General features: G+C 39.8%; 2 protein-coding genes across 3 annotated transcripts; one reads left to right on the top strand and one right to left on the bottom strand.

The window, feature by feature from the left end:
* On the top strand, window positions 11,742-13,241 carry LOC109830048. The gene is made up of 3 exons (XM_020397204.1): window positions 11,742-12,135; window positions 12,225-12,288; window positions 12,901-13,241. The coding sequence occupies exons 1-3, from the start codon at window positions 11,830-11,832 to the stop codon at window positions 13,065-13,067; spliced, it is 537 nt and encodes a 178-aa protein (XP_020252793.1). The 5' UTR covers window positions 11,742-11,829; the 3' UTR covers window positions 13,068-13,241.
* LOC109830047 lies at window positions 13,322-15,884 on the bottom strand. 2 transcript variants are annotated; one of them, XM_020397202.1, is made up of 2 exons: window positions 15,366-15,884; window positions 13,322-15,133 (listed from the first exon to the last, which is right to left on the bottom strand). In XM_020397202.1, exon 2 carries the CDS (start codon window positions 14,954-14,956, stop codon window positions 13,664-13,666), a length of 1,293 nt encoding a protein of 430 aa, XP_020252791.1. In that variant the 5' UTR covers window positions 14,957-15,133; window positions 15,366-15,884; the 3' UTR covers window positions 13,322-13,663. The 2 variants fall into 2 exon arrangements, with proteins under 2 accessions (XP_020252791.1, XP_020252792.1); XM_020397203.1 differs by having other exon boundaries at window positions 13,324-14,884.

Raw genomic sequence — 16,651 nt, forward strand, 5'->3', positions numbered from 1 at the left:
CTGCGGGAGGACACTAGGATGGAAATAAAGCAATCAGAGAATGCCCCTCCACCAGCAGAAGAGACATCAACTGATGACGAAGATGCTCCTATTGTGTTTTCAAAGGTTTTGAATAAGAGAAAGAGGGGTGCAACGGGGGCACGCGGGAAGATGGCCGCTGCTGCACCCCCTAAACGGAAGAGATGCAAAAGATCGGTGAAGCCTTCCAAGTGGGTAGTCACCCCTTACACTGAAGGGAAGAAGAAGAAAGAAAAAGACAACATAGGGGACAAGGCTATAATAGAAGTGGGTGGGGAGGAGGAAGCGCAGGTGCAGGAAAACAATGCAGAGTTGGCTCCTGCTCGGCTACAAAGTGACCCCCACTCTATCTGGGAAAAACACATGAGTTCCCCTATGAGTTCAGAAGAAGAAATGTACAGAGATAAGCTGAACGAGGGGATTCCCTTTCCAGATGGCTTCATCATCAAGTTTTTGGGCGACAAGGACACATTTGTACATAACTATAAGGTGTCAGCAGACGTTGCCGCGCTACTGACGGAAGAGGAGCAAAAAGCTCTTAACCATTTTTGCATTTGTAGATGTAACAAGTAAGTATTTACCTCACATCTCAAGTATTTACGTTTGTTGTTTAGTTTGCGGGTTTGTTGTTATGGTTACGGGTTTTTTTGTTATGGTTATTGATTTGTTGTTTAGGTTAAGGGTTTTTTTGTTATAGTTATTGATTTGTTGTGCAGGTTATGTGGTAGTTGTTAAGGATACGTATTTGATGTTAAGGTTACGTGTTTGTTGTTATGGTTACGGGTTTTTTGTTATGGTTATTGATTTGTTGTTTAGGTTAAGGGTTTTTCGTTATAGTTTTTGATTTGTTCTTGCTGCTAATTGTTAGTTGCTAACTATTATTTTTGTTTTTTTCCCTGTTTGCAGTTTTATTAAAGTGTACGAGGGATCAGCAGGGTCTATTACCCGGCTTGAGATCCTCAATATATTACGCGGTGGGCGACTGGATGATTCAGTAAGATTTTCGATTGGTATTTATTCATTAGCATATTTAACAATACTATTATTAATTACTTGTTGCCAACTTATGATAGCTTGTTGATACGCTGCTTGATTTAGTTCGTGAAAATCAGAGAGCATCGTCCAGTATAAAATTCGGCGTAGTCCCTGTTTGGTTTAGTGTAAGTTTATGTCTGGCGTGGCGTACTCCTAACTATCAGCACATAATCTATGTTAAAAGGAACCTGATCGGGTTAATTCTTTATTGCAGCACCAGATACATGTGCTGAAACCAGATTACCAAGAGCTGCATGATATCTACATCAAACGCTTGGTCGATGAAGGGTGTACTAACCTCTTAGTTCCCATTGTCCAGGGCGATCATTGGCATCTTCTGGAGTTTGATGTCGAAAATGATATTGCCAGGCATTACGACTCCTTGAAGGAGAGATCTGGACATTGGGACCCTGTGCTCAATATCGTCAAAGCCTTCAACTACATTAAAGCTGGCTTCAATGAGAACCAATTGCGCAGCGTATTCGACCCAATCAAAGTTCCATGCGAGGAGCAAAAGGGATCGTAAGTTTGCCGGAACCCTTGTTGGTATTCATTGTTGGAAACTGGTTGTTAAGGTTACGAATTTGTTGTTATGTTTTGATTGAAAGCAACAATGGTCTCAATGCTTCCTTGTGGTTGTGTGCAGGTATGACTGTGGGATCTATGTCTACCAGTTCGTACAAGCGATTACCGAAGGTAGAGATGTCCTGCACGTCACGCCCGAAGAGCATAACACATGGGTGGTTCGTGCGAAGCTAGCAGCGTACTTACTGATTGAAGGCAGGAAGAGGAAAAAAGAGGTGGGAAAACTTGACGATGATGACGTTGAGATGTAGATTTTTTGTAAATGATATATTACATTTCTTTGGTGTTACTAACAATATACATGTAAATATTAAAAGGTAAATATAAACAATATAAGGTTGATCTGTGAATGATATATTACAATTCTTTGTTGTTAATAGCAATGTACAAGTAACTATTATAAGGTTGATATCAAGGGATAACATTAACAGCAAACCCATGAGTTCAACAACAAAACCGTAACCTCAACAACAAACAGCAAAGCTTAACAACATCGCAAGATTCTGCTAACTTGTGCTTCAAATGCAACCAAACTAAATTCGAAAAGATTTCTGCATTTGTCCGCCAATAGTTTACGATATGCTAGATCCCCAAGGGATAACATTAACAACAAATCCATGAGTTCAATAACAAAACCGTAAACTCATCAACAAACACAAAAGCTTAACAACACACTATATTAGCAGAAACATATTAATAGGTAGTTAATAGAGCGTATCATCATCAAGTTCAGCAAAACATTTGGTAATTTACAATAAAAGACAACCTAGGGGCCGACTGCTCCTCCCCCGCTCCCCTTGCTCGAAGCGCGATCGTGGTAGGAACCCCTATCGCGAGGAAGGGTAGACGGCCCAACACCTTGGGCCCGGAGAAATCGTTGCCAGAGCTCTTTCTCCACCGTCATTTGCCTGCCGTCCCAAGACACTTCAATCAATTCCGGGTCGGCGCGGGAAGGCTGCGGTTGCTGGCTTTGAGGTTGGTCAACGGACATGTCGTTGGGACCTTGCTCATTGTTTGCCTGCTGCTCACGGTCTCCACCCACAAGCTGAGTGACGACGAAACCTTCCATCAGACGACGGTCCATGGGAGAGGTGTAACGAAACCTAATCCTCTTAGGGATATCCGAATATTCCCTAATCTCTAGCAGCACCCTGCAGTCTCTGAAGTTTGTCTTCGTGGTGACGTCAGCGGAGCAGTACACGCATTGGCCGATGCCCTCGAACAGTGATTGGAGGAACTCCAACTCCCAGAGGTGGTAGGGGAGATTGAAGAGGCGGATCCACCTAAACATGGGGTACGGCAATGCTCTTAGCCTGAGGTCCTCCCGCCAAAGCCTGAATCTGCCCACGAAGGACCCAAGATTTACAGGACTGAGCTGGACGGCTTGATCTAGTAGCTCATCAGAGGGGAATTTAACCATGAACCTATTTATAGATACCAGCTTGATCTCATAGGTCCAATCCCAGACGTCGAAGCGATACCCTAGCATCTCTCTGAGCTCGTCCAAAGATGGCAGACCCACCTCAATAGTGAGGAGAGCGAATGAGCTAAGCTCCTGAATGTTGCGGGCGACGTTATCTGGAACGGGGAGAAATCGTGGGTCCCTGTTTGCTACAAGACCATGAGGACAATCCCGGGAGATATGCCCCGAGCCATGGCAATGTATACACGCGCTATCATCGTGAGACATGATCCTTCTGGTTTCGAAACGAAGGTCGTGTAGTTGTTAATGGGGCTGGGATGGGGAGAAAATGGCGGTGATGTGAAGATTGATGGCTTCGTCGAAAGGTCTTGTCATGGATACAGGGGAAGGGATGAGGGTTAATTAAAGCGTGGTGGCTGGGAATAACGAGGAGACAGATGATAATACTGGCTGTCTTGGAAACATAATCTACTATGGAAGCATTTAATACAGCTAGAAACCCACTAACTGCTTTAGAGATCAACCTTAGCAACCAACCCATAACCTTAACAATAGGGCGCTAACCTTAGCAACCAATCCATAAGCATGACAACCAGCACATAACCTTGACAGCCAGTCCATGATCTTTCATAACAAAACCATAACATCAACAATACGACCCCGTGATCTTCTTAATCCATAAGCCTAACAACAGAGAGCTAAGCATTACAACAAGGAGCTAATGTTAGCTACCATTCCATAAGTTTAACAACAGAAATCTAACCTTAACAACCAATACATAAGCTTGACAACAGAGCACTAACCTTAACAACAGGACTCTAACCTTAGCAACCAACCCATAACCTTAACAATAGGGCGCTAACCTTAGCAACCAATCCATAAGCATGACAACCAGCACATAACCTTGACAGCCAGTCCATGATCTTTAATAACAAAACCATAACATCACCAGAGAGCTAAGCGTTACAACAAGGAGCTAATGTTAGCTACCATTCCATAAGTTTAACAACAGAAATCTAACCTTAACAACCAATACATAAGCTTGACAACAGAGCACTAACCTTAACAACAGGACTCTAACCTTAGCAACCAACCCATAACCTTAACAATAGGGCGCTAACCTTAGCAACCAATCCATAAGCATGACAACCAGCACATAACCTTGACAGCCAGTCCATGATCTTTAATAACAAAACCATAACATCAACAATACGACGACCCCGTGATCTTCTTAATCCATAAGCCTAACAACAGAGAGCTAAGCATTACAACAAGGAGCTAATGTTAGCTACCATTCCATAAGTTTAACAACAGAAATCTAACCTTAACAACCAATACATAAGCTTGACAACAGAGCACTAACCTTAACAACAGGACTCTAACCTTAGCAACCAACCCATAACCTTAACAATAGGGCGCTAACCTTAGCAACCAATCCATAAGCATGACAACCAGCACATAACCTTGACAGCCAGTCCATGATCTTTCATAACAAAACCATAACATCAACAATACGACCCCGTGATCTTCTTAATCCATAAGCCTAACAACAGAGAGCTAAGCATTACAACAAGGAGCTAATGTTAGCTACCATTCCATAAGTTTAACAACAGAAATCTAACCTTAACAACCAATACATAAGCTTGACAACAGAGCACTAACCTTAACAACAGGACTCTAACCTTAGCAACCAACCCATAACCTTAACAATAGGGCGCTAACCTTAGCAACCAATCCATAAGCATGACAACCAGCACATAACCTTGACAGCCAGTCCATGATCTTTCATAACAAAACCATAACATCAACAATACGACCCCGTGATCTTCTTAATCCATAAGCCTAACAACAGAGAGCTAAGCATTACAACAAGGAGCTAATGTTAGCTACCATTCCATAAGTTTAACAACAGAAATCTAACCTTAACAACCAATACATAAGCTTGACAACAGAGCACTAACCTTAACAACAGGACTCTAACCTTAGCAACCAACCCATAACCTTAACAATAGGGCGCTAACCTTAGCAACCAATCCATAAGCATGACAACCAGCACATAACCTTGACAGCCAGTCCATGATCTTTCATAACAAAACCATAACATCAACAATACGACCCCGTGATCTTCTTAATCCATAAGCCTAACAACAGAGAGCTAAGCATTACAACAAGGAGCTAATGTTAGCTACCATTCCATAAGTTTAACAACAGAAATCTAACCTTAACAACCAATACATAAGCTTGACAACAGAGCACTAACCTTAACAACAGGACTCTAACCTTAGCAACCAACCCATAACCTTAACAATAGGGCGCTAACCTTAGCAACCAATCCATAAGCATGACAACCAGCACATAACCTTGACAGCCAGTCCATGATCTTTCATAACAAAACCATAACATCAACAATACGACCCCGTGATCTTCTTAATCCATAAGCCTAACAACAGAGAGCTAAGCATTACAACAAGGAGCTAATGTTAGCTACCATTCCATAAGTTTAACAACAGAAATCTAACCTTAACAACCAATACATAAGCTTGACAACAGAGCACTAACCTTAACAACAGGACTCTAACCTTAGCAACCAACCCATAACCTTAACAATAGGGCGCTAACCTTAGCAACCAATCCATAAGCATGACAACCAGCACATAACCTTGACAGCCAGTCCATGATCTTTCATAACAAAACCATAACATCAACAATACGACCCCGTGATCTTCTTAATCCATAAGCCTAACAACAGAGAGCTAAGCATTACAACAAGGAGCTAATGTTAGCTACCATTCCATAAGTTTAACAACAGAAATCTAACCTTAACAACCAATACATAAGCTTGACAACAGAGCACTAACCTTAACAACAGGACTCTAACCTTAGCAACCAACCCATAACCTTAACAATAGGGCGCTAACCTTAGCAACCAATCCATAAGCATGACAACCAGCACATAACCTTGACAGCCAGTCCATGATCTTTCATAACAAAACCATAACATCAACAATACGACCCCGTGATCTTCTTAATCCATAAGCCTAACAACAGAGAGCTAAGCATTACAACAAGGAGCTAATGTTAGCTACCATTCCATAAGTTTAACAACAGAAATCTAACCTTAACAACCAATACATAAGCTTGACAACAGAGCACTAACCTTAACAACAGGACTCTAACCTTAGCAACCAACCCATAACCTTAACAATAGGGCGCTAACCTTAGCAACCAATCCATAAGCATGACAACCAGCACATAACCTTGACAGCCAGTCCATGATCTTTCATAACAAAACCATAACATCAACAATACGACCCCGTGATCTTCTTAATCCATAAGCCTAACAACAGAGAGCTAAGCATTACAACAAGGAGCTAATGTTAGCTACCATTCCATAAGTTTAACAACAGAAATCTAACCTTAACAACCAATACATAAGCTTGACAACAGAGCACTAACCTTAACAACAGGACTCTAACCTTAGCAACCAACCCATAACCTTAACAATAGGGCGCTAACCTTAGCAACCAATCCATAAGCATGACAACCAGCACATAACCTTGACAGCCAGTCCATGATCTTTCATAACAAAACCATAACATCAACAATACGACCCCGTGATCTTCTTAATCCATAAGCCTAACAACAGAGAGCTAAGCATTACAACAAGGAGCTAATGTTAGCTACCATTCCATAAGTTTAACAACAGAAATCTAACCTTAACAACCAATACATAAGCTTGACAACAGAGCACTAACCTTAACAACAGGACTCTAACCTTAGCAACCAACCCATAACCTTAACAATAGGGCGCTAACCTTAGCAACCAATCCATAAGCATGACAACCAGCACATAACCTTGACAGCCAGTCCATGATCTTTCATAACAAAACCATAACATCAACAATACGACCCCGTGATCTTCTTAATCCATAAGCCTAACAACAGAGAGCTAAGCATTACAACAAGGAGCTAATGTTAGCTACCATTCCATAAGTTTAACAACAGAAATCTAACCTTAACAACCAATACATAAGCTTGACAACAGAGCACTAACCTTAACAACAGGACTCTAACCTTAGCAACCAACCCATAACCTTAACAATAGGGCGCTAACCTTAGCAACCAATCCATAAGCATGACAACCAGCACATAACCTTGACAGCCAGTCCATGATCTTTCATAACAAAACCATAACATCAACAATACGACCCCGTGATCTTCTTAATCCATAAGCCTAACAACAGAGAGCTAAGCATTACAACAAGGAGCTAATGTTAGCTACCATTCCATAAGTTTAACAACAGAAATCTAACCTTAACAACCAATACATAAGCTTGACAACAGAGCACTAACCTTAACAACAGGACTCTAACCTTAGCAACCAACCCATAACCTTAACAATAGGGCGCTAACCTTAGCAACCAATCCATAAGCATGACAACCAGCACATAACCTTGACAGCCAGTCCATGATCTTTCATAACAAAACCATAACATCAACAATACGACCCCGTGATCTTCTTAATCCATAAGCCTAACAACAGAGAGCTAAGCATTACAACAAGGAGCTAATGTTAGCTACCATTCCATAAGTTTAACAACAGAAATCTAACCTTAACAACCAATACATAAGCTTGACAACAGAGCACTAACCTTAACAACAGGACTCTAACCTTAGCAACCAACCCATAACCTTAACAATAGGGCGCTAACCTTAGCAACCAATCCATAAGCATGACAACCAGCACATAACCTTGACAGCCAGTCCATGATCTTTCATAACAAAACCATAACATCAACAATACGACCCCGTGATCTTCTTAATCCATAAGCCTAACAACAGAGAGCTAAGCATTACAACAAGGAGCTAATGTTAGCTACCATTCCATAAGTTTAACAACAGAAATCTAACCTTAACAACCAATACATAAGCTTGACAACAGAGCACTAACCTTAACAACAGGACTCTAACCTTAGCAACCAACCCATAACCTTAACAATAGGGCGCTAACCTTAGCAACCAATCCATAAGCATGACAACCAGCACATAACCTTGACAGCCAGTCCATGATCTTTCATAACAAAACCATAACATCAACAATACGACCCCGTGATCTTCTTAATCCATAAGCCTAACAACAGAGAGCTAAGCATTACAACAAGGAGCTAATGTTAGCTACCATTCCATAAGTTTAACAACAGAAATCTAACCTTAACAACCAATACATAAGCTTGACAACAGAGCACTAACCTTAACAACAGGACTCTAACCTTAGCAACCAACCCATAACCTTAACAATAGGGCGCTAACCTTAGCAACCAATCCATAAGCATGACAACCAGCACATAACCTTGACAGCCAGTCCATGATCTTTCATAACAAAACCATAACATCAACAATACGACCCCGTGATCTTCTTAATCCATAAGCCTAACAACAGAGAGCTAAGCATTACAACAAGGAGCTAATGTTAGCTACCATTCCATAAGTTTAACAACAGAAATCTAACCTTAACAACCAATACATAAGCTTGACAACAGAGCACTAACCTTAACAACAGGACTCTAACCTTAGCAACCAACCCATAACCTTAACAATAGGGCGCTAACCTTAGCAACCAATCCATAAGCATGACAACCAGCACATAACCTTGACAGCCAGTCCATGATCTTTCATAACAAAACCATAACATCAACAATACGACCCCGTGATCTTCTTAATCCATAAGCCTAACAACAGAGAGCTAAGCATTACAACAAGGAGCTAATGTTAGCTACCATTCCATAAGTTTAACAACAGAAATCTAACCTTAACAACCAATACATAAGCTTGACAACAGAGCACTAACCTTAACAACAGGACTCTAACCTTAGCAACCAACCCATAACCTTAACAATAGGGCGCTAACCTTAGCAACCAATCCATAAGCATGACAACCAGCACATAACCTTGACAGCCAGTCCATGATCTTTCATAACAAAACCATAACATCAACAATACGACCCCGTGATCTTCTTAATCCATAAGCCTAACAACAGAGAGCTAAGCATTACAACAAGGAGCTAATGTTAGCTACCATTCCATAAGTTTAACAACAGAAATCTAACCTTAACAACCAATACATAAGCTTGACAACAGAGCACTAACCTTAACAACAGGACTCTAACCTTAGCAACCAACCCATAACCTTAACAATAGGGCGCTAACCTTAGCAACCAATCCATAAGCATGACAACCAGCACATAACCTTGACAGCCAGTCCATGATCTTTCATAACAAAACCATAACATCAACAATACGACCCCGTGATCTTCTTAATCCATAAGCCTAACAACAGAGAGCTAAGCATTACAACAAGGAGCTAATGTTAGCTACCATTCCATAAGTTTAACAACAGAAATCTAACCTTAACAACCAATACATAAGCTTGACAACAGAGCACTAACCTTAACAACAGGACTCTAACCTTAGCAACCAACCCATAACCTTAACAATAGGGCGCTAACCTTAGCAACCAATCCATAAGCATGACAACCAGCACATAACCTTGACAGCCAGTCCATGATCTTTCATAACAAAACCATAACATCAACAATACGACCCCGTGATCTTCTTAATCCATAAGCCTAACAACAGAGAGCTAAGCATTACAACAAGGAGCTAATGTTAGCTACCATTCCATAAGTTTAACAACAGAAATCTAACCTTAACAACCAATACATAAGCTTGACAACAGAGCACTAACCTTAACAACAGGACTCTAACCTTAGCAACCAACCCATAACCTTAACAATAGGGCGCTAACCTTAGCAACCAATCCATAAGCATGACAACCAGCACATAACCTTGACAGCCAGTCCATGATCTTTCATAACAAAACCATAACATCAACAATACGACCCCGTGATCTTCTTAATCCATAAGCCTAACAACAGAGAGCTAAGCATTACAACAAGGAGCTAATGTTAGCTACCATTCCATAAGTTTAACAACAGAAATCTAACCTTAACAACCAATACATAAGCTTGACAACAGAGCACTAACCTTAACAACAGGACTCTAACCTTAGCAACCAACCCATAACCTTAACAATAGGGCGCTAACCTTAGCAACCAATCCATAAGCATGACAACCAGCACATAACCTTGACAGCCAGTCCATGATCTTTCATAACAAAACCATAACATCAACAATACGACCCCGTGATCTTCTTAATCCATAAGCCTAACAACAGAGAGCTAAGCATTACAACAAGGAGCTAATGTTAGCTACCATTCCATAAGTTTAACAACAGAAATCTAACCTTAACAACCAATACATAAGCTTGACAACAGAGCACTAACCTTAACAACAGGACTCTAACCTTAGCAACCAACCCATAACCTTAACAATAGGGCGCTAACCTTAGCAACCAATCCATAAGCATGACAACCAGCACATAACCTTGACAGCCAGTCCATGATCTTTCATAACAAAACCATAACATCAACAATACGACCCCGTGATCTTCTTAATCCATAAGCCTAACAACAGAGAGCTAAGCATTACAACAAGGAGCTAATGTTAGCTACCATTCCATAAGTTTAACAACAGATACTCGAACATCAAATTTAAGTCGTCGTCATTGTCAATTGAAATGCTGAATTTCTTTTCCCTTTCGCATATGAACTTCAGTGAAAGAGATTGCATTGGTATTTTAAGCCTTTCCGCCACTCGATATTTCAAGCTGATTATTTCTGTATTCTCTTTGATAACGACGAATACACCGTCACCACCTTTGTTGCTTTTTGCCTTCGTTACCACGCATAGAAGAGATCCATCCGTCATTTTATTACAGTGAGTAGTTGAAGAATCGAAGAGGATTTTATTGAGGGGGTGGTTGAAGAATCGAAGAGGCTTTTATTGAGGATAATTAAGTGGAAGGAACAACTTAGCTTGAAGGGGGATATAGCTGGTGATAATATCTGATGATAATTTTGGAGGGAAATGGGAATTTCCCCCCCCCCAAAAAAGTCATTCATATCACCATTTAATGCCTACAGTCGAAACGATGGGTTTCCGTCGTGAGAGGGCGACGAACACATGCTGCGAAGGGTATTTTGGGCATTTCGAGCGGTGTTTAAACGGAAGGTGGCCTGGGGATTCGTTTTGGGGGCTGGAAGAAAATCGGGGGCGGGTTTGGGGGGAAAAGGAACGTTGAAAAGGTCTTGGAAAGGTCTTGGGGGGGCAGAGCACGTTCTGTGTTGTTTTGGGGGCTGGAAGCAATTTTCCCAAAAAAAAAACAATGCAATGCCGCAAGCCTGCAATTCCATTCCAAGCAACCAAACTGCAAATATGTTTGAGACTATGCAGCTAAATTCCAAGTAACCAAACTATATACATCTTCTCGAGATTACAGGAGATTTGATAAATGCTTGTATCCTCCTTCGTGAATTGCTATCAAAATTTATAAGTCATCAACAGCTCCATACTTTCGTTTCTTGTAGAACCAAGTGGTGTAAGATTTATAGTATAAAAGGAAATAAATACAATGCCACACAAATTCAGAAACAAAAAAGGGGCTTGATTCAACCATTTCACTTCACCCTTTCCTCAAGTTTCAATAGGCAACCAACCATGCCACATCCCCCTTCTCTGACCACAGAATCTCCATTGTCCACTCAACAAATAGCTCCAAACAAAATGCATCAGCCACACAAACTCACTCTTATACAAACATGTAACCCTCTATTTGCTCCTTGTATCTGTAGTTTCAAAGAGGAGAACAAATGGGTCTAAGGGCTCTCCCTCTTTCTCCTCCCTCTCAAAACTTCAGCTCTCCATCCATAGCCTTCTTCACTCATAATACTTCAACTCTCAAGCCCCACAGAGTTACCACAAAGTTAGGCAGGGTTCAAGCCAAGACCGAAGATAATAAAGAAGAAGAGAATGGCAAAAGCAAGAGCAAGCAGTCTTTGTTTGGGAGCATAACGGAGGCCCTCGACTTCTCTCAGGTCAGGTCGTCCCAGGATGCTGAGCTTCTTGAGGAGGCAAGGGAAGCTACAAGCTCTGGAGGACAAATGACCAGAGAACAGGTAAAATTTTAAATGCTATTAGTTTAACTTTGTTGCCTTGTTTTGATTATTGCAGGTTTGATATATGTTTTTTTGGTTTGTTTTTTAAGTATGGAGCACTTAGGAGAAAGATTGGTGGCACCTACAAAGATTTCTTCAAGTCCTATGTTGAAGGTAAATTCTTATATCATATTGCATTGACAAATTGAAAGGGAGAAATTTTGCTACAAAAGTATTATTTAAGACATATATCTTCTTTTATATCAGAAACATAAACTTAATTCATAGTATATTTGCTATCAAAAAATAAAAATAAAAATAAATAAATAAATAAAAATCATGTTATATTCTGTTGCATAAGATTGTCAGCCCACAAGGATAGTTTAACTTTGTATTACAGGGCATCATTTTAGGGGCACATGTTACCTATTTGGCTATCACCAGCCATTACATCAGAATAAACTGTTGATGCGTTTCCCAGAGTAGACACTAAATATAAAAAAAAATTCAGCTGATAAACCGTTAAAGTTGTGAAATTTCATCTAACATGTAGAATGGTAATAAACATGCAGAATTGCTGATAAATCAGGAAAGTAAGAGCAATTGACATAGTTCTACTAGAAACTCGACGAGTTTTCAAGAAGAGAGTCCAATTATATTCAAATTGTTATGCGTGTTTGATAGATGACGGTTTTTAACGGATCACACTTTAAGAGTGTAGGTTCCTTCGATAACAACTAATATAAATTTTGCAATTACTGTGTTTTCTTATGGTTTAAATGACAGTTGATGGAGAATATGTGGAAGAAGGCTGGGTCGACAAAACCTGCAAAGTTTGCAAGAAAGACACCAGGGGCGAGCCAAGGCAGAAGGACAATTTTGGACGCTATATTCATGTTGCATGTTTAGAGAAATCCAAATCAACCAACTTCTTCTCCAAGTTTTTCTCCTGATGAAATCTGCTAACAAATATCGATATCACTAGTTATTCTTTCCATAATATTTACAGATATAGTGTGATTTTGTAACATACCTCAATGTATCATTTTTCTCGAAGGGTATATTCCTAAAAGCAAAACCATTTGCAAAACCACTTGAAATAAAATTGCAGTTTCAGTTCCAATTTATAAAAATAAAAGTTATAGATGTAGTTTCAACTGTTTTCTATGCCAAAACAATTTGAGAATCATACAGTTACATAACCATGTCATCTTTCATGGTTGACATCATTTACGACATTAGTTCGGAAATATGACCACGAATTACATGCACTTCTCTTTCACAAACCAAACAATTGAGCTTAAAATCAAGTGTCTCCATGGAAACGAAGAAACAAGGATGTACATGTGTTTTGAAATTTCCATCCATATCAATCTAAGCCATAAATCAAGTAAGAAACTTACAACTCCACAAACATATGTATCACCTCAAGCTCCTACTCCTTAATTTTAAGAAACAATTAAGGTCAGTGAAAGGTAAATTAAAATGTCACATAGTCGAAACTTACCTTACCAGAGCTCCAATGGATCAAAGCAAATTGCTTGAGGATTTACATCTTGCACGGATAAACTCTGCATCGAATCACATTGTTCCCAATCTTAAACCCGGGCATCACTGTAAAACCCACCTCCACCTTTTGCTCTCCTCTATCTGTTGCCGAGTCCACGACACTCTCCATATACTCCTCTTCAAACCTACTCCCTCTCTTAGCATAAAAGACGTCAGCCTTCGGAATGAAGGAATGAGCCATCACCTGCAAAGCCCACACCCATATCGCCATTCTGACAAACGCTTGATAAAATGGCGTCCTTGGATGCCCACCTCTCAGAACAAATTCCCTTTGGTCCAAATTACCAAATAACGAGCTCTCCATCTTCGATTTCACTAACAGAACATATTTATACCGACAAAATTTCCCAAAATTGGAATCTGGGTCTTCTATCAGAGCATCAAAGGGGTTTGAAAACCTCAAGACTCGATCAAAATGGTCTAGCTTAAACCATTCGGATCGATTTCTACTGAACATTACACGAGAGACGTAGGCCTCAAAGGCAAACTTCTTGTGACATCTCTCAGTATAGATGGCTTGGTTCTCTATGGAATCAGCAGCTTGGTCAAGATTCCAACCAGAAGCTTTCATCAAGCTAATCAGCGGCTTTGTGAAGTCATGAATTGCTTTTGATGTCAACTTGAAGGCATCAAAGAAAACACTTGGTGTCCATTCTTGATTAAACAGAGAAATATCATATTTAGGTGGCATTTTTTTCTTGACCTCCTTCTCTAATTCTGCATAGTTTTGATCCAACTCTTCGACAACTTGTCTCAACTGAAGGACATCAGATTCTTTGGCTTGGTTTCTTGATTGCAACTCGAGTATCAGTTGTTCATGCTCTCGAATCTCTTGACACAAAGAAAACAGAGACTTTGCCTTTCTTCGTTGCTCTCCATTATAAAAGACTTCCTCTAGCCTTGAAATGGAATCAAGCTCAGACACAATGAGCTCATCAGCATCCTGAATCTTTCTGGGTTCATAAGGGATGTGAGCTCGCTGGAGCTGAACGTATGCAGATTTAAGAGCCGAAATCGCTGTGAAAAGCTTTGACATTGTAGTGTCTTCTGAACCTTCAAGATTTTCTTTAATCAGTGTGTCATCAAAAGGTTGAGGGTAGATTTTTGGATCCCTGCTGTCCTCGCTGCCCTCAGTGTTCGAATCATTGGTGGGTTTGGGGTTTTCGACTGCGAAACCTGCGAAAGATCTCCTCTTGCAGAGCTTGGAGAAGCGAATTAAGAACTCAGAGATGTTTGAGGAGCTTTTGGGTGCTTTACATGAAATAGAATCCATCTTTCTTTAAAAAGAACCCAAAAAAGTCCACAGAGACACAATTTTGTGCACAAAGTGAAGCTGAAAGCTAGAAGTAGCTCATAATAAAGGACGGAACCCTAAAAACTGACCCAGGTTCAAATCCAACAAACTCTGAACGGGGGAGAGCATTGCTCATTAATCCCGAATCCTGATTTGCTGCACAAGAACGGCCAGAAACTAGAAATGAACACTGAATAAATGCCTAAAAGATCGAACATTGCAAGCCCAAAAAATCAACAGTTGATTAAGATGTAACTAAGGGATCATAAAGCTACTATTTTGAGCAAATGGGCAGCTCAAAAATGGAAGAAAAATTGCATACACACCCAAAAGTAAGCATATACATTCAGCCTAAAACCAGGAAAAATCACAACAGTTTTGAGGGTACCTTAAAATTAGAACCCAAAAAGCTTTGAACGCTTCAACTGAAGAAGCAAATTTTGATTTGAGCTGATACAGGTTCGAGGTTCTGACAGATTGAAGCATGAGGAAGCAGAAAACACAGGGGTTTTAGGTTCCCAAGATTTTGTTTGACAGCTAAGGACCAAGGAATGAGAAGGAAAGAGGCCCCCATGTTCACATTGCAACTGTTTGAACTTTTGAGGTTCGCACTTTGGAGTTCGATGTCACTGTTTCTTTAACAGTAGTTAATGCTGGTATCAAAAAGAAAGGCCCGACCAAATATTGTGGAAGCCGCTTCGTTACTGTAACAAGGATTTGGACAGGATTCTTAGTACGAATCCAAGATGCACTTTTCAAGAAAGGAGAGGATCTGTAAATTTATCCGACTTCGGATTAGGGTCTGTTCGTTTGCCTTAAAAAAAAAAGGAAATCAAAAAAATAAAACCTATTTCTAAAAAAATAGGTTTTTGAATTGTTTGGTTGGCTAAGGGGCTGTTTGGTTCGCTAAAAAAACATGGAAAGTAAAGAAAAGGAAACATATTTCCCATAATTGGATGTTTCTTGTGTTTGGTTCACTTCTTAGAAGTAAAAAAAAGATAAGTTGAGATGAGTTGTCACAATATTATTGGATGATGTGAGTGATTTTTAAAGAAAACTTATTTTGATGTTCTTTTCTTATGTTTGGTTGGCTAAAAAAATAAGGAAAAAACTTATAAGGAAAATATTTTCCTTGTTTTGGTTCATTTCTTGTGTTTGGTTTATTTTTAAAACTAAGAAAATAGATGAGATGAGATGAGTTGTCATTATCTTATTGGATGATGTGACCCACACTTAAGGAAATCGATTTCCTAGCTTTTTTGGAGGAAATTTGTGGAAATGAAATGTTAATGAGATAGGATGAGTTGTCACCATATTATTGGATGATGTGAGTGGTTTTTAAAGATGGTAGTAGATGAGATGAGATGAGTTGGATGAGTTGATTGATGTGACCCATTTCTTGTGTTTAGTTTATTTTTAAAAATAAAAAATAAGATAAGTTGTCACCATATTATTGGTTGATGTGGGAGATTTCTAAGGGTGGAAAATGATGAAAACCAAATTTTATTGATTTCCATGCTTTTCTTTCCTTTTCTTGGTTTTTAGGAAACGAACCAAACAGCCCCTAAAAAAAGAAGTAAATCAAAGAAATGGAGATGAGATGAGATGAGTTGTCATATTATTATTGGATGATGTGAGTAATTTTTTAAGAAAACTAGTTTTGATGTTGTTTGG

This window comes from Asparagus officinalis, chromosome 2 (assembly GCF_001876935.1).
Source record: "Asparagus officinalis chromosome 2, Aspof.V1, whole genome shotgun sequence".
NCBI classification, from domain to species: Eukaryota; Viridiplantae; Streptophyta; class Magnoliopsida; order Asparagales; family Asparagaceae; genus Asparagus; species Asparagus officinalis.